Here is a 20,037-nt window from a genome sequence, read left to right on the forward strand (position 1 = left end):
TTATTATTCATATAATACTTTTTTAAAGGAAAAAACTTATTAATATATTACTACATTATACTATTAACATAAAGTTTCGGTATCTATATTAATAATTTATTTTTTTTTAAACAAAGGTTATGTTAAATAAATTTAATGGTAGCATTCAAAAACTATTAGAAACTATTAAAAGAAATTTATTTACCAAACAATCAAGCAAATTTTTCTAATTAATAAAAAAAATAAAAACTAACTCAAATATTTTGAAACTTATTCAAATTCCAAGGGTAGTAATAAGCCAAATAATAAACCATTAATATAATAAATTAAGTTTTTTATTATATACATTTTGTTCCGTTCATTTTTCTCTCTCTCTCTCGAGCAGAAAAATAGGATTCTGACTTTTTTTTTCTATAATAAATGCATGATTGTAAAAGAGGTTTTAACAAGACAAGACAAATAGAAATACGACCAAATCCAATTTTAAATGATGAACCAATTTTTTGTTAGTTTTGACGGTGAAATATTAATTATGCTTATTTTTCAAATTTACAATGCACGTTTTAATTTTAATTATACATAAAGTTGACTTCAAAATATTATATATATATATATATATATATATATATATATATATATATATATTTGTGATCGAGGTTAATTTCAATATACATCGAAATATGTTTAATAGCTTATAATTAGTTTAGATAATTTGTTGTATAAAGTAATTTTATACAGTCATCAAACGATAAATCAACATAATAAATTTATTGATTTTTATAATACTTGTTTTAAAAGTTATATTAATGATTTATGATTACTTCATAATATATATTATGAAGTGCATAATCATTAAATTTATATATTTATTGTGCAAATTAATTTCCTTCATTTTTAACTGTATAAGTTGCCTATGTTAAAAAAATCACAATTAACTAAATCCCTCACATTACTAATGTCAACGAGAACTGGTACGGTGGAAAGTAAGATATAAGTGATTCAAATTGGGTTTAATTTTGTCTAATTTTCAATTCAACCCAAATAAACTTAACTTTCCGTTTTATTTAATTAAAAGAGTACATATTATACACAATCGAATTAAAACATTTGGTAACACTATATAAGATATCATTATTTCTTTTTAAAAAAATAACAAGCATAACTAAATTAAGAGTTAAGAGACAACACTAGATAAAATCAATAGAAGATAAAAAATAATGAAAAAACTTTAAAACAAATGAATGTTAAAACTGAGCCCCAAAACTGGGTGCAAGACTGAAAACAACTATGCTTTTGGTATCGTTGAAAAGCATTTTTGATGATTTATGGAAATTTGTATTGTAGGAGACCTTGAGGTTTTAGGGGTTGGCAGACTTGGAGTAGGAGTTTGGGACAATTTGAACAAGTCATTTGAATTTTGAGTTTATCAATAAATAAATAGCATTAATTAGTTATTTGGCACCGATTTTATTGCGTTTAATGAGCCAAAAGAAAAGATTGATTCTTCCTCGATCACAATTTGTACTTTGAACTTCAGCAGCATATGTTCTGTTGATAAAAAGATCACAGAGACTTTAGTAAGAAGAAAGTACATTATTAGGTTACATGTGACACTGCAACCTATGATAGGCGGCGCAAAGGAGATCTGAAATATTTGTTTTTTAGTTTAATCTGAAATATACGTGAATTCATGTAAAAAAAACATTTGAAATTAAAGTAAATTCATTCAAGGTTTAAATATGTTTTTAATTTGTATTAAATAAATAAATTTTGATTTTGATTTCTATAAAAAAAAATCTTTATTTGTTATCTCTAAATTTAAAAGCACGCACCAGGCTTGCAGATTGTTTCTGATCCAAATCAATTAAAACATAAAAGACTTAGCGGTTCCAAAACCCCAATATAAGGATTCAAAGGAAATATGTAGACCAAAAAGGTTATTCTCATTGTAATTGTTATAGATTATGGATAAAATATATTATAAGTATTTTATTAAAATAAAAAACATCAGGAAATATAATAATAAAGTATCATAGAATCTTATTCTCAAAAAAATATATTATAAAATCTAAAAATAACAAATCATATAATAAATGTTAAAAATAAAAATTATCGTTTTATACTAACTTAAATTTAACTCAAGTAATATAATTAAGTTCTTTTAGAAAATAAGGAAAGTATGGTTTTCTTAATTTTATATATTTAACGTTTTCGTTTTTATTTTTATTTTTATTTTGTGATTACTAGAAACATAATATGTATAAAAAGGCATAACTTAAATTCTAGTTAAATTCAAAACTCAACGATAGAGACTAACCTCAATATTAGATACTTGATTATAAAAGTTCACATTTTTTTTTATATACGAACAAAATAATTTATACAAATGCCAGCAAAACGTTTGAATGGGAATAAAAAATACCAGTGTTATATTATATCATTACCAAAGCCATAAAAAATAAATACAAGTTTTTCTAAAATAAGAAAAATATAGAAATAAAAATCATAACTCATTGTATTTAATTCATTACCTAAACATTGAAATAAAAGCATTTACAAAATACATTTTATAAAAAAATATAAAAAGAAATAGATTTTTTATTCCATTCTTAATAACGAATAATAATATATATTATTAGTAAAAATTAAATATTAATAATTAGAGTGGCACAACGGAAGCATGGTGGACCCATAATTTATCCATTTTTAGTCTTCATAAAATCATAATATTTAATTTTTTAAGGTTTGATTGTGTTTAAACCTATGCTTATAGTTTTCTACGTTAATTATATACATAGGTTGAAATATCTTTTGAAAAAAAAAATATTGCTTAACATCGATGTAACAACAAAGTAACTTTTTTCTTAGTTAAGACTTAGATATAAGAGCAAGATCTGTTTTTATGAGGATCTCCATGATGAAGAATAAGTTATTGTATGAGAATCCTGGAGATTTATGGACATACCTGAAAACAATTATAAAATCTTCAAAACAGAAACACAAGGGAAGAAGAAGGTTGTTGAAGAAAAAAAAACCAAGAGAAAAGGCAAAGAACAAAAAAAATGGACTTACCTAGAGGCCGCCAACAGTCACAGAGGAGGAGGCCACGAAGGGGGAAGGAGGAAGAAGAGAGGGAGGAGAAAAAATTAAAAAAAAAAAAAGAAAGAAGAAAGAAGTGAAGGGATAAATGAAAGGGAACATTGTGTACACAGTGACTATTAGTGTGTACGTAGTAACGGTCGAAAAATTGGATGAAGAAAGAAGCACGAACGTTAAAAAAAATGCACAGTAACTGTCGAAAAATTTTTACATTATAAATTAGTTCAAACCGTAAAAATTGACTTGTCAATTTTTATTTTTCAAATTTAATCTCAATTAATTTTTTTATTATCAAATTTATTTATTTTTCATTTGTTTAACACATCTAATCATAAATAAAAATTAAATTTATGTTTATTTTCCTATTTCTTAATATTTATATATATTTTTGATTCATTTTAATTAAACATAATTACTTAATTATATTTAATTTATTAAATATTTAAACATTTTAAAAGTGAAGTTGAAACCTATTAAAAATTATCTAAGATCCCAAATGAAATTTACTACTAAAAATGATAAAAATATTAATAGTCTTCAATTTTACGTAACATTGTGGGTTCATAAAAAAGTGATCTCCAATTCCAATTTAAAATCTATTGCTAAAAATGTTCTAATTCATTATCTTAAATGTATCTTACGTAATCTTAGGATTAACCCACCAGTAAAAAATGTCTAAAGTAAGTTTAAATTTTTTTATTTGTTTATTTTATTTTAAATAAGAGAGTTATATGTTAACATTTTGTCAACACATACAATCTTTGTATTTTATAAAATTAATAATAAATATATATTTTTTATTAATGAACCTAAAACATAATCTTTAACTTAGGATTTGAGGATTTGATATAAGAGAATACGTAGCTTTTAGGCAGGTATAGCACTTTGGGATGAATTAACTTATTATGCGTCTGGGCCTCAACTAAAGTTCAGGAACAGTTTATTATTAAAATATTTTTTCCACGGATAATTTAAACACATGCTAAATAAATGTTTGTCTTTTTTAAATGAATTATAATATTTTATTTTTAAGAAATATATATAGAGCATAATAGCCTTAAAAAATAAATATATATATACATATATATAGTAATTTTATTATAATTAATTAACTTTAAATGATTAGTGTCATAATAAAAAAATATAAACAAAATTATAAATTTGATTCCTCATTTTGTCTTTAATTTCATATTTGATCTCCCGTTAAAATTATTGACGAATTTTGTCCTCTTATTTTATCAAATCACACAATGTTGGTCCCCCAGTCCAGAATTGGACGTTGACCGTTAGCAACTGACATTGATTGACACGTGTCAACGTCAGAGAGATATGTCAAACGGTTCACGATTTTTAACCCAGTAATATTTTTACCCCAACCCTAAATGGTAATATCAGAGTTATGCTTTAGAACTGCTCCCTGAAAATCCAAAATTGGAATCGCGAATCGTAAAGGAAATCTCGTGTGCGTGAGGTGTCACTATTGATTGTTAACGGTGGTGTTCGTGTGTGTAAAGTGTTGCTGTTGATTGTTGTAGAAAGATGGAAGTGTCTTTTGTTTGCAAGTAAGTTAGGTTATTTTATTGAAGTTTTGTTTATATTATAATGGCAGATAGTTATGGTCCATTTGTGGGGTTTGTTTGTTGATGTGATCCACATAGTGTTTTCCAGTGTGAATTTGTGTTGAGGTTTTGGGGTCCACGAGGTCTTTAGTGCTTTTTTTTGTTGTGGTGGTCCCTTATGTCTTTGTTGGTAGTGTGGTCCCAATTTTGTCTTTGATGGGGTGTGTGCTGATTTTTTTTTTTATCAAAAACCCTTCATTGGTTATCGTTTCACCTAGAAACATGAATGATGCTTTTTTTGTAGTGGTGATCCCAATTTTGGCTTTCATTTTTGTTTTGTGTTAGATCGAGTGGCCTCAAAATAATTAAGAAGGGGGGTTGAATTAATTATTCCTAAAACTTTACCAATTAAAAAATTACTCTTTTAAGGCTTTTACTTTTGTTGTTAAGAGAATATGGAGTAGAAGAGAAACTTAACAGAAAGTAAAAGCGAAAATTAAATGCACAGCGGAAAGTAAAAGAGTAAGGAAGAAGGAAACAAACACACAAGAGTTTTTATACTGGTTCGGCAACAACCCGTGCCTACCTCCAGTCCCCAAGCGACCTGCGGTCCTTGAGATTTCTTTCAACCTTGTAAAAATCCTTTTACAAGCAAAGATCCACAAGGGATGTACCCTCCCTTGTTCTCTTTGAAACCCTAGTGGATGTACCCTCCTCTAGAACTGATCCACAAAAGATGTACCCTCTCTTATTCTCAGTCAAACCCAAGTAGATGTACCCTCTACTTGTACCACAAAGGATGTACCCTCCAATGTGTTAAGACAAAGATCTCAGGCTGTTATACCTTTGATACTTTGTGAATGGGGATACAAAAGAATTCTCAGGCGGTTAAACCTTTGAACGCTTTTGTATTAGGGAATGGGAAGAATCAAAAGAATTCTCAGACTGTGTCGTTTTGAATTCTTTGACAAGGGAGAAGGGAGACACAAAAGAATTCAGGCGGTTAGTCCTTTATTCTTTTGAAAAAGGGAGAAGAGAGACACAAAAAGAATTCAGGCGGTTAGTCCTTGGCGAATTCTTTTTGGCAAAGGGAGAAGAGAATGAAAAGATGAATAACACAAGTTTTCAAGGTTTAGAAAAACCATAAAACTTTGGAAAACTTTTGGCAAAAGGAAGAAGAAGAAGAAGTTCAAAGAGACTCAGAAATCAATGTGGAAAACTTGCTTGTGTAAAGAATGAATTAGAAAAGATTGATTGATAGAATGAATGAATTGAAAATGCAAAACAAAGCCTTGCTTTTATAGACTCTCCATGTCTGGTCAAGAAGGCCATTCAGAAGAGTTATAACTTTTAGAAAAACTTAAAACCCATTTGAAAAAGTCAAAACCTTTTTGAAGAGTTACATCTTTTGATTTTTCAGAAACAGTCATTGGTAATCGATTACCAAATAAGTGTAATCGATTACACAAAGCTTTTGAGTGAAAGGATGTAACTTTTCACATTTAAATTTGAATTTCAACGTTCAAGGGCACTAATAATCGATTACCAAAACATTGTAATCGATTACAGTCTTTTGAAAATATTTGGAACGTTGTAAATTCAGTTTGAAAACTTTTTCAAACTCATTTTGCTACTGGTAATCGATTACAACAATATGGTAATCGATTACCAGATAGTAAAAACTCTTTGGTAAAGGTTTTGTCAAAAACTCATGTGCTATTCAAAGTTTTGAAAAAACTTTTTAATACTTATCTTGATTGAGTCTTTTCTTCATTTTTGAATCTTGAGTCTTGAATCTTGATTTTGATTCTTGAGATCTTGAGTCTTGATTCTTGATTCTAGGCTTTCTTCTTGAGTCTTAAATTCTCCTTGATTCTTGAACTCTTAACTTGTTCTTGATTTACTTGAGATGTTCTTTGATTCACTTGAGTTGTTCTTTGATCTTTTGAGCTTTTTGTTCATCACCTTTGTCATCATCTTTTGTTATCATCAAAACACCTTTGAATCACTTTGATTCACCATGAAGCTTTGCTTCTACATTTTGTTCTGAAAACCTTTAGTGGGTGTTGTTTTTATTCATTCTTTGGGCTTTGTTGTCGTTCATGTTTTTGTTAGGCCAACCGAAGAACAAACAGTGAGGTTAAAGATTCACCATGGATGGATGTTTATTTATAATCCATTTACTGTGTATGTCAATGGTCAGATCGTTGAAGAAAAATGGGGTTGGGATGTGGATACTATGTCGTATATTGACTTCACGAAGGTGATTAACTCTCTCGGGTACAAATCATTCAAGTGCTTATGGTACAGGGACCCCCAAAAAGCACTTTGCACAGGGTTGAAGCCACTTAATTGTGACTTTGATATTTTGCAATTGGCTGAAGATGTTTCTGGCTTTGATGTGGTTGAAATGTATGTGGATGAGGGGGTGTTTGACAAATCTGAAAAAAAGTTGAATGATTTTAAGGGAGATGGGGTTGTTGTAATTGATGGAGTAGAGGCTAAAGCAGTTGTGAAGGGTGAAGATGAGGCTGAGGTTCAGGTGTAGGGTGAAAATGAGGCTGGTGTTATAGGTTGTTGTTGAGGGTATGATGGAGGATGATGTTGGGGCTGAGGAAGATGATGATGATAACAATGATTATAGTGAAGTTTCAGATAATGACTTTGAAGAAAGCTCTGATTGGACAAAATGGTTGGACTCTGAGACATTTAGTCAGAGTAGTGACCCCACATTTGATACTAATAAGGTAGACTCAACAAATTGAAGAGTTTGTGACTTTCACCATTCTTATAATATTTGTGTTCAATATTAACAGAACTTGAAGAGATAAACAACATCTCCCACCAATGTTGTAACAAAGAAATAAAAGAATGTTTCATGCACAAGGAATTCAAGGAGGTGACAGTACCAATGAAACACAATAATCACGAATCAGTTAAAGGAGTCGACTATGAGGACTTGGGCACAAATGGATTATTAGTTTAAGTTTTTAGGATGCATAACTTATATATTTTGTGGCTCTGTTCAATGAGGCTTTGTAATGCACTCTTTATGTTATTAATTATTCAATTTATGTTTAAGTAATTGTTTAAAGAGGCTATGTAATGCACTCTTGTGTAATTATGTTTAAGTTTTTAGGATGCAAAACTTATATATTTGGTGGCTCTGTTCTATGAGGCTTGGTAATGCATTCTTTATCTAAGTAATTATTCAGTTTATGCAGAACTTATATGTTTTGTTGTTTAGTTCAAGTTACTGCTTTGTTTAGTACAAAAAACCAATGAAATTTCAGTGAAAACCAACTGTGCAAACTATTATCGAAACATAATTTGTCAAATTTCAGTGAAAACAAATTTCAAGTTATTGTTTTGTTATTGCTTTGTTTAGTTCAAGTTACTGTTTGTTTAGGCTTTTGGAACTTGCTTTTAACTTATCTGTACAAAAAACCAACTGCACAAACCACTAACGAAACATAATTTGTCAAATTTTAGTGAAAACAAATTTTAAAGATGAATACCAAATCAATACCAAACTTCAGAAGCAATGAAATCTTATTTCATTAACATAATTCAGCAATTACAGTGGGTGTACAAAAAACCAACTTATCACCATTACAATGGGCAGAGTACAAAAAACCAAATTACCACCAATAAATCACATTCCCCTGCAACAAAATAAAAGCACCAATAAGCAAACACAAACCCAAGAAAAAACCAATCCAATTCCTAAAATTTTTTCCTTCATCTTCATGTCACTGATCTTGGTTTGCAAATCCTTTTCCCTCAAGCTCAATTCATCAACCTTCTTCATCAATGCTACAATGATTCTCTTCTGACAACTCTTGGCAACTGGATCGTGTCACTAAAAATAATTACACCATTTTCTACCTATAACCTACATGCCCAAAATAACAAAAAATAATCAACAAATAAACCATAACATAACCCTCATAATATACATTATTCCTTACCTTGTATAGACCACAACCATAAAACGCCTCCCTCGATTATCCTCAGTCCACGATATCACCAGTGGAGCCTTTACGTTACACAAACACATCACGCGACTTCGGGCCTCTGAGGTGTACAAGGAAGAACTCATTTCCATGGGAACAACGCTGATGATGTGCTTCAGGGGTTTTAGGGATGACACCCAAACATGACGCGACTCTTGCTTCGATAAACCAACCAAGTGATGACGATGAGGCAACGACGACAAGCAAGCAGCGATGCTAAGGAGGCAGCGACGAACAACAAACGAGCCTTTGTGAGCTTCGTCTTTGCCACTGGTCGCAGAACGTTTTTAGGGATTTTGTGGTAAGAGGCTTTTAGGTTTTAGGGTTACCGTAAAAAAAAACTTACCACACTCAGTTAAAATCGTGAACTGTTTGATGTACCTCTCAGATGTTGACACGTGTCAGTCAACGCTAGTTGCTAACGGTTAACATCCAATTCTAGACTGGGGGGGTCAACATTGCATGATTTGATAAAATAGAAGGACAAAATTCATCAATAATTTTAACGGAGGACCAAATCCGAAATTGGAAACAAAATGGGAAACTAAATTTACAATTTTGTATAATCTAGAGTGCAAAATAACGGGAGATACTCTTATGTATTTTAAATAAAAATAAAAGATCATCTTTGTGACGTTTCTTGCAAAAGTAACAACAAAACTACACAATCGGGAGTTAATGAAGTACGAATTATAAAAATAAAAGATCATCTTTGAGACGTTTCTTGCAAAAGTAACAACAAAACTACACAATCGGGAGTTAATGAAGTACGAATTCACCTTGTTGTGCTATCTTGCTTTATTAATTTTGAGTAATGAGGTGGTAGGATAAGGGTTGGTGTTCAGAGTGAATGCATTTCCACGTGAGATAAGAGAAAAGGAACGAGGCAAAGAAGCGACCTATATTAAGAAATACTAATATACTTAATTTATTATCTATATATGGATACCTCATAATGGGTAGCTGTGTGATAACTCTTTTTGTACATGCAGAGGATATTGGCACTTCTTGTGACATATTTCTTTTGATTAATAATATTAATATTTTGCCGTAAAAAAATAATCATCTTATAAATTTTTAAATTTGAAATAATTGGATATTTAAATAAATTAAAATACCTTTTAATCTCTTAATTATTTTAATTTTATTTACTAAAATTTAAAAAGAGACAAAATATTTTTTAGTCTCTAATGTTTAATTTTTAAAATACTTGTTTTTAGTTCCTCCGGTCGATCCTGTTTGCTATTTTAGTCATCGCCGTTGAGAAACTCCGTTATCTGATAAAAGACAATCGTCTATATACAAATCCCATATGATTGAACGACTCCCACACACATATATCTCTTTCTATGCTTGCTGAATCAAACAACTGTCACAGTCACAACACTAGATTTACAACGCCCCTTCCTTATGCACACCATTTATTTGTGATTTTGTAAAAACAAAATTCAATCCCGCATCAGAGCTTTTTCGAACCTCTTTTCAACTTCTGATGAGTTTTCATATATCCATAACACCTTCCCTCCAAATAATCGGTCTTCAATATGATTTTATTCAATACCCCACCAATTCATACCTACTCATGTGGAGTTCAGAGGATTGGTGGTGATTGTTTTTACCTCGAGATCTGTCGGTCACCTAGTACTTACTTGCTTTGAGATAACGGACGTTTTTAACGGGGAGGACTAAAATAACAAACGGAACAAAAGATAGACAACTAAGACCGCTCGATATTTATTTTGGGAACTAAAATCAATTATTTCAAAAAGATTACAGAGTAATTCATATGTCTTTATTAGATCCTTAAAGTTTTACTCCTATAAATAGCCATCTCAATTCACTTGTTTTGTATCCCAAAATCAAGAGAGAAACACATAAAAGAGTGTTAGTGTATTCTCCTATTTTATAGAGAGAAGTGTTGTGCCATATTACAAGAGATGGTGTAATTATTCTTGTATTTAGAGAGAAATTATAATTTTCTTTACTTATTAAAAATATTTCCTTTGTCTTATTTATGATTTTTTTCTCTATATTATTTTTCGTTAAAATATTGTGCGTTAATTTGTATATTTTTCACCTCTTATTTTAGTTGCTAATTATTAATTTTGTTACTTTGGTAACCAACATCAGTGAGTCAGCGACTTCAATTTTCTGGTTATAATATAATATTATATAAAAGGGCTTTGATTCATTGGGGAGACATGGAGATTATTCAAGCTTCTAACGAGGGAAGACAGACGTCAATGGGTTTGGTGTACGAGCAATTTATATGGGCATTTCTTGTTGGGTGCACGTTCATTAGTGTATTATCTCATCCTGATGAAGGTAACGCTTTGTTCTAACTTCTGAAGTACTTACTACTTGTCATTTTCAAAATTTTTATGAAGTTCCATATTATTACAATTTTTTTATTACTTTCTTCAAAGAATTGAAAACAGAAAAAATGACCACAACTCGGAAGTTTCTTTTGTTTAGTTGATGTGATTAATAGTTAGTCAGGCAATGGAACTCTTTCTTACAGCATTCATTTTCTTTGATATCTTCATCCAATGTGTCCATGCAGCAGCTCCAAAGTACACATTTTTAAAAGAAGCAACATCTGCTCCACAAATCTTAACTTATGACTACATAGTGATTGGTGGAGGAACATGTGGGTGTCCACTAGCAGCAACTCTCTCACAAGGTGCAGGAGTTTTAGTCCTTGAAAGGGGGGGCTCTCCTTACACAAACCCTGAGCGAATCAACATAAAGAACTTTGGGAATTCCCTCGTTGACATAAGCCCTTCATCATTTTCCCAGCCATTCATATCCAGAGATGGTGTCCTCAATTCGCGGGCTCGTGTCCTGGGTGGTGGCTCTGTCGTGAATGCAGGATTCTATTCAAGGGCTAGCTCCACCTACATAAGAGATTCTGGTTGGAATGAAACTTTGGCTGAGGACTCATATATATGGGTTGAAAAAAAAGTGGTCTTTGAGCCCCTTCTGATGCAGTGGCAATCAGCAGTCAGGGATGGATTACTTGAAGTAGGTGTGTTGCCCAACAATGGTTTTACTTTTGATCACTTATATGGGACTAAGGTTGGAGGGACAATTTTTGATAAGGAGGGTAACAGGTACACAGCAGCTGATTTGTTAGAGTATGCTGATCCCAAGAGAATTTCTGTTTATCTCCATGCCACGGTGCAGAAGATACTATTTAAGTATAACACAGGTAAGGATTTAAGAATATATAGGGTCCGTTTAAACAATTTTTAATTTCTATAAATACTTATAAGAGAAGAAAGAATATATATATAAAAGTTAAAATCAACTTATACACATATTGATTTTATTTTATTTCTTATTTTCTTTTTCTGTTTACGAAAATGTTTATCTAAATAGGGTTTTGTTGATTGCTTTGTTATGAATTTTAGAGGCCTAAGGCTAATGATAATGTTTTTGAATTTTTTATTTTACAGAAAAAAGAAGGCAACAAGCTTATGGAGTAATTTTCAAAGATGCATTGGGAGTGATGCATAGAGCATACTTAAGCACACAAGGAAAGAGTGAGATAATCTTATCAGCTGGTGCAATTGGAAGCCCACAGTTGCTGATGCTAAGTGGGATTGGTCCTGCAAACCATCTTCAAGCTCATGGAATAAAAGTGGTTTTGGATCAGCCCTTTGTGGGTCAAGGGATGGCAGATAATCCATTGAATGTTCTAGTGGTTCCTTCCCCTGTGCCTGTTGAAGTCTCTCTTGTCCAAACAGTGGGCATCACTAAGTTTGGTAGCTTCATTGAAGCAGCCAGTGGACTGAGCTTGGGCCATTCTTGGTCGGAAAGGCTTCAAGGGATTTTTGAATTTGTGTCAAACCAGGTCAGTGTCCCATTTGCACCTTGAAATAACTATTTTGTATTGGATGTCTCATAATTTGGTTCAGTTGAATTCACGGTTGGGGGTGGTCTTGGCCTTTTGGCTAAGATCAAGTGAAGCCTGGATTATTATATCCTTACTATTAAGTTCTTTAATTAAATGATGATATATGAGTATTTATTTAAATTTTGTAACACAGTATTTCATAATGTGAATGATAGTTTTGATGATAAAGATATAAAAAAACATAATCCAAGTTTCATAATGAAACACCGGTGAGGATGAAGAGCATGACAGGTTTGCTAATCATTTCAAACTAGTGTCATGCAAAATATAATTAGCCAGTTTTATTTCCACCATTTTCATTTGGTTTTATATACTTTTAGATGATAGTTTCTTTTTAAATTTGAGAGCTTTATGTATATCAAGGTTTTAAAACCGAATTTTAAAAACTTGATATATATACTCATTTGTATATCAAGGCCAGGAATTGTTTGATCTTAAAATGGCTAGGTCTCGGTTCTTGTGATCTTTGGGTTGAGTTGGTGGAAGTAATTAAATAATCATTGTCTGACGGCTTTGAAGAAATCTTTGTTGCTGGTGATTTCGTTGAAGGGTTTTGCCGGGGGATTTAGAAACTCACAGATCCATAGGGGTGCAGTGTTTGGTGATGCGGTCGGAGATCATTGAATGCTGGTGGACCATGGGGAGGTGTAGTGATTGCTTATTAATGCTGTGCCATGGCAATTAGTACTGTTCAATGGATTGGGATGATTTTATTAGCAGAAATTGTAGGTGAATGTGATGAATCTGTATGGGTAGGAGTTTATTTCCTAGGAATTGAATTGATGATTATATGGTTACATAATATTTTGTCAACTGTAGACTTAAATATATTGTAACCCTGACAGATTTGATTTCTCGACCTATAAGGTCTACTTTTGTTATATAGCTGGAAAAGCCTTTATACCCAATTCTCTCTCTATATATATACTTCTTTGATGTTAAAAAAAAAGGTTTTAAAACCGTTTTGTTATTGCTATTTGTAATTTTAGTCTTTAGACTATTGCAATGCGCAATTTTGACTAACAGTCATATTTGGCTGTAATTTCCTACTATATATGTTAAGGATCCAACGAAAACACGACCATGATTTAAAATCGTGGCTCATATCATAAATTTAATTATGAAAATTAATGAAATAAATAAAAAATGTATAAAAATCATAAGTCTTATTGATAAGCTCAAACAAGTTTTGTAGAAGCTTTTCCAAATACCTTTGAATGCCAAAAGGTTCATTCAATATATGCTCAACACTGGAAATTAGAATTTTTTTTACTAATAATAAAGGTGACTTACTCTGAAATTTGTTCTTATTTGAAGTCTGGTGAGCCTTCCACGTTTCCCCCAGAAGCTAAGGAGAGTGTTGCAGACACTATTAGATTTTTAACCAATCCAACTCTTAAAGGAGGAGTCATAGGTGAAAAGGTCACAGGACCACGCTCTACGGGTCATTTGGAGCTTATAACCACAAATCCCAATGATAACCCATCAGTTACCTTCAACTATTTTAAGGATCCAGAAGACTTAAAGAAGTGTGTTGAAGGCATGAGAATCGTCATAGATGTGATAAACTCAAAAGCATTCTCAAAGTTTCGCTACCACAACATGCCGGTCCAAGCTCTAATAGACTTGATGTTGCACTTACCAGTTAACTTGAGGCCTAAACATGCTAATGCTGCCTTCTCTTTAGAACAGTATTGCATAGACACTGTGCTAACAATTTATCATTACCATGGAGGGTGCCAATCTGGTAAAGTTGTCGATCATAATTATAAGGTTATTGGTGTTGAAGCTTTGAGGGTAATTGATGGATCCACTTTTCATGGCTCACCGGGTACAAATCCTCAAGCTACTGTAATGATGCTTGGAAGGTAAGTGTTTATTGGCACCTATCAATCAATATTGATTTCGTATTTGATGATGATAATAATTTGAAGTACATTTATTGTCTTACTCTTTCGTTAATTTTTTCTGGTACAACTTTGATATACAGGTATATGGGAGAAAAGATTATAAAGGAAGATTCTTCCATAGGCGGAAGTGAAGGGATCAATTGAGTTCATATTTTCCGTTGTTCCATATTTGTGTTGTTCTTCGCATGATTTCTCTCACGAGTCACAATTTATATCAGTGATTGCCAATATATATTGCTACACTTTTAACTCTAAAACGAACTTATTAATACATCCAAATTACTGCCTATATCAATACCCTAAAAATCTGAGGCCGAGTATGTATTTACAATATTATTATTTATAAAATAACTTATTTTAGTGATTAAAGATGCTTGTACCAAGAAGAGTAAAAATGAGTCATATATACAACCGGATCCCATTGAAAACATCTTTGAAAAGTTGCTCAGCTGTGAATGTTCTTAGATGTAACTTACACAAGAATCATGAGATTGACATTAAAAAATAAAATAATATGTGATAGTATAAATTAAACTCATTATCAACTCTAATGTTATAACTTTTTTCTTAGTTTTAATTACTCTTGTAATTTTTAAATTTATTCCTTTTAATCATTGTAGTTAATAAGTGAACTTTTTAATCTTTAAAATTTAATAAGTAAATTTTTTAGTTTTAAAATTTACATTTTAATTTCCAAATGATTCATGTCGTTCAAATTCTTTAACTCTATTAAGGACCTTTTAAGGAATTAAAATGTAAATTTTAGAAACTAAAAAAATTTATTTATTAACTATAGGGACAAGTTTAAAAATTATAAGAATTAAATGAGTAATTAAACATTTTTTCTATTTAAGACTTTGGTATTCAAATGTTAGATTAGACATTAAACTTTTTTTTAATTTGTACGAATTGAATACACTAACACAGGATGTTTAGAACACTTACGTATATTACTCAACCAATTGATTGAACATCTTACTACATTAAACTTATTTAATTTGAGCTTGATATGACCATCATACACTACAAAATAGAATCTAAAAATTAGTTTGTGTTAAAAACAACATACTTATTCATGCATGTGTTAAAAATTTGTGTGTAAAATTTTCTTAAATTAATGACACTCATGCAAGATTAATCTTTGACCAAAAACACAGTGAAAAAAAACTTCTAATAAAAGACGTGCTTTAATAAGACTTTGCTGAAAGGTATAAAAACTCTACAATGAAATATAATGTTGGATTATTTTAGAGAGAAATGTTAGATATTGTTGTCAATATTGTTTCAATCTGAAAACCATAGAAAATTTGTCGTGATAAACTTACATCACAGTTAAAAGAAATCGCATTTAAAACTAACACATTAATTATTAAAGTAAGAGTTTAATGACCAAGCAGTATAAAATGTTTTATGCTATTAATCAATAAATAAAAATTCATTATTAATATAATTTTTAAGATAAATATTATTAAAAGAATTAACAAATTCATCTTAAAGTAATTTATAATTAAATGATAGTCTAAAGTTGTCAATATATGGACTATTTACTCTCAAAATAATCAATATCAATATACTTTTAATCCAATGAAATTTAAATAGTTTTTCGGCGCATTACAGGAGTTCATATCTAGATTAAATCTAACGTTGATTAGTAGAGTCATTATCAAGTAGAATTTACAGATATTGTGTTAAGAATGTCGGTTAACTTAATTTGTAAGAAAGGTCTTGGATAACAAAATACTTTCACGCGTCGTGTCCCCTCCCCCCAATCTTGAGAGTTCTTATAAACTCTTTTGTTATGCGTGTTTTGGCTGTTTACTATTTTTGGCCAAGTTATTTTGAAGTATAATTTCTAAAGGAATTTAAGAGATCCAATTGATGTCACCGTCACACTTCATGCATTTCGACAAGTTTCAAGAACACTTAATCTTTGTATGAAATGAGACACAAATTGAGTGTTGTTGAACAAACATAGTTTGTGTGCAAGAGCAAAGGGTAATGCATGAAGTAGTGACTTCAATTTTCTGGTAAAATATTATATAAAATGGGCTTCGATTCTTTGGGAAGACATGCAGATTATTCAAGCTTCTTACAAGCGAAGACAGACATCAATGGGTTGGGTGTCCGAGCAATTTATATGTGCATTTCTTGTTGGGTGCACGTTCCTTAGTGTATTATCTCATCCAGATAAAGGTAATGCTTTGTTGTGAAGTACTAGTTTTCATTTACAAAATTTTGTTGAAGTTCCATATTCTTACAATTTTTTATTGTTTTCTTCCAAGAATTGAAAATAGAAAAAATGAGAACACAATTCAGAAGTTTCTTTTGTTTAGTTGATCGATTTGATTGATAGTTAGGTAGGTGTAGGTGTTAGTGTCTCTTTGGAACTCTTTCTCACAGCATTCATTTTCTTTGATATCTTCATCCAATGTGTCCATGCAGCAGCTCCAAAGTAGACATTTGTAAGAGAAGCAAAATCTGCTCCACAAATCTTAACTTATGACTACATAGTGATTGGTGGAGGAACATGTGGGTGTCCACTAGCAGCAACTCTTTCACAAGGTGCAAGAGTTTTAGTCCTTGAAAGGAGAGGCTCTCCTTACACAAACCCTGAGCAAATCAACATAAAGAACTTTGTGAATTCCCTCGCTGACATAAGCCCTTCATCATTTTCCCAGCCATTCATATCCAGAGATGGGGTCCTCAATTCGCGGGCCCGTGTCCTTGGTGGTGGCTCTGTCCTGAATGCAGGGTTCTATTCAAGGGCTAGCTCCACCTACATAAGAGATTCTGGTTGGAATGAAACTTTGGCTAAGGACTCATATAAATGGGTTGAAGAAAAGGTGGCCTTTGAGCCCCCTATGCTGCAGTGGCAATCAGCAGTGAAGGATGGTTTGCTTGAAGTAGGTGTGTTGCCTTACAGTGGTTTCACTTTTGATCACTTATATGGGACTAAGGTTGGAGGGACAATTTTTGATAAGGAGGGTAACAGGCACACAGCAGCTGATTTGTTAGAGTATGCTGATCCCAAGAGAATTTCTGTTTATCTCCATGCCACAGTGCAGAAGATACTATTTAAGTATAACACAGGTAAGGTCTGTTTAAATAAACTTTTCTATAAATACTTAAAAGAAAAGAAAGAATAGATTGAACCTTTTCTATAAGTTAAAATCAACTTATACACGTATTGATTTTATTCTTATTTTCTTCTTCTATAACTGTTTATGAAAACGTTTGTCAAAATGGGGATTAGATCATTGTTTTGTTATGAACTTTTAGACGCCTAAGACTGATGATAATGTTTTTGATTATTTTGTTTTACAGAAAAAAGAAGGCCACAAGCTTATGGAGTAATTTTCAAAGATGCATTGGGAGTGATGCATAGAGCATACTTAAGCACAAAAGGAAAGAATGAGTTAATCTTATCAGCTGGTGCAATTGGAAGCCCACAGTTGCTGCTGCTGAGTGGGATTGGTCATGCAAACCATCTTGAGGCTCATGGAATAAAAGTGGTTTTGGATCAGCCCTTGGTGGGTCAAGGGATGGCAGATAATCCATTGAATGTTCTAGTGGTTCCTTCCCCGGTGCCTGTTGAAGCCTCTCTTGTCCAAACATTGGGCATCACTAAGTTTGGTAGCTTCATTGAAGCAGCCAGTGGATTGAGCTTGGGCCATTCTTGGTCTGAAAGGCTTCAAGGGATTTTTGAATTTGTGTCAAACCAGGTCAGTATCCCATTTGCTGCTTGCAGCCTCAAATAACTATTTAGGCTTTATATTGAATTTATCATAGTTTGATAAATTTGGTCCAGTTGAATTCACTGGTTGAGGGAAAAAAATCTTAGATTATTATATCCTTACTACTAAGTTCTTTAATTAAATGATGATATATGAGTATTTACTTAGATTTTGTAACTCATTTAATATGAAAGTTATTTATTATTAAAAGTCCATAGTATCATCATTTTAAATGATGATGAAGAAATAAGGTTGATGGGGGTGGTTAAAAAAGAAGAAAAAATGACATGTTTGGTCCTGCTAACAATTAATATTTATCGATAAAAAATTATTTTAAAAAATAATATATGAGTATTCATTTTCAAGGTGTATTATTACAATTTTGATCCCAAATCAAGATTTTCAGATTTTCTGTAATTACAATTGTGACTGCATTAACTAAATTTGTTTATAACTTTTTATCATGTCAAGAGTCACAACAAAAATCACGATTATGACCGTGATCACTATTTAAAATCTTGGTTTATATTATAAATTAATCATCAAAATGATTGGAATAAATAAAAAATGTATAAAAATTCATGCTGATAAGCTTAAATAAGTTACGTATAAGCTTTTCCAAATACCCTTCAACCCCAAAAAGTTCATTCAATATATTTTGTCAAAAATTTCAACACTTGAAATTGGAATATTTACTTACAAAGCTGACTTACTCTGACATTTGTTCTCATTTGAAGTCTGGCCAGCCTTCAACGTTTCCCCCAGAAGCCAAGGAGAGTGTTGCAGAAACCGTTAGATCTTTAGCCAATCCAATTCTCAAAGGAGGAGTCCTACTTGAAAAGATCATAGGACCACGCTCCACGGGTCATTTGGAGCTCATAAACACAAATCCCAATGATAACCCATCAGTTACCTTCAACTATTTTAAGGGTCCAGAAGACTTGAGGAAGTGTGTTGAAGGCATGAAAACCATCATAGATGTGATAAACTCAAGCATTCTCAAAATTCCGCTACGACAACATGCCAGTCCAAGCTCTAATAGACTTGATGTTGCACTTGCCAGTGAACCTGAGGCCTAAACATGCTAATGCTGCCTTTTCTTTAGAACGGTATTGCCTACACACTGTGCTAACAATTTGGCATTACCCTGGGGGGGTGCCCATCTGGAAAAGTTGTTGATCATAATTATAAGGTAATAGGTGTGGAAGCTTTGAGGGTAATTGATGGATCCACTTTTCATGGCTCACCGGGTACAAACCCTCAAGCTACTGTGATGATGCTTGGAAGGTAAGTATTTATTGGCACATATCAATCAATATAGATACTGTATTTGATAATGATAGTAAATTAAAATACATTTATTGTCTTACTCTTTCTTTAATTATTTTCTGTACAACTTTGATACAGGTATATGCGAGAAAAGATTATAAATAAATGATTCTTCCATGGGCAGAAGTGAAGGGATCAATTGAGTGCATACTTTCTGTTGTGTTCCCTGTTTATCTTGTAATATCTGGTTTGTCACATGGACATTTCTTGATTTTCTTCTGAATGCTGTCTGTTTATAAGAGAAAACTTGCACTGTTTTCTTTTGTAGGATAATTCTGTAATTTCCATAATATATTTGCAGTTTGATATAATACAGTTTTGAAGAGATTACTTTTCTTATACTTTTTAGAGTTGACAATGTAATCACATATATTGACTGTTGACAGATTGAATATAAGATAATATAATGAAACTCGAATCAAATCTAACAATGTTTCACAGTCCACTAAAAGTATAATATGTGAAGAGGTAAATAAAATGGAGCTAAACAAT

The 20,037-nt window shown here is 31.6% G+C and overlaps 1 protein-coding gene and 1 pseudogene across 2 annotated transcripts; both read left to right on the forward strand.

Moving 5' to 3' along the window:
* Positions 1-10,522: 10,522 nt before the first annotated feature.
* Positions 10,523-14,771, forward strand: LOC114370704 (protein HOTHEAD-like). Of its 2 annotated transcripts, none has more exons than XM_028328096.1 (5): positions 10,523-10,978; positions 11,217-11,864; positions 12,112-12,509; positions 13,890-14,440; positions 14,563-14,771. In XM_028328096.1, exons 1-5 carry the CDS (start codon positions 10,855-10,857, stop codon positions 14,624-14,626), a joined length of 1,785 nt encoding a protein of 594 aa, XP_028183897.1. In that variant the 5' UTR covers positions 10,523-10,854; the 3' UTR covers positions 14,627-14,771. The 2 variants fall into 2 exon arrangements, with proteins under 2 accessions (XP_028183897.1, XP_028183898.1); XM_028328097.1 differs by having other exon boundaries at positions 11,220-11,864.
* Positions 14,772-16,526: 1,755 nt separating this feature from the next.
* On the forward strand, positions 16,527-19,823 carry LOC114371828 (annotated as a pseudogene).
* Positions 19,824-20,037: the final 214 nt, after the last annotated feature.

Source organism: Glycine soja, chromosome 10 (assembly GCF_004193775.1).
Source record: "Glycine soja cultivar W05 chromosome 10, ASM419377v2, whole genome shotgun sequence".
In the NCBI taxonomy this organism is placed as follows: Eukaryota; Viridiplantae; Streptophyta; class Magnoliopsida; order Fabales; family Fabaceae; genus Glycine; species Glycine soja.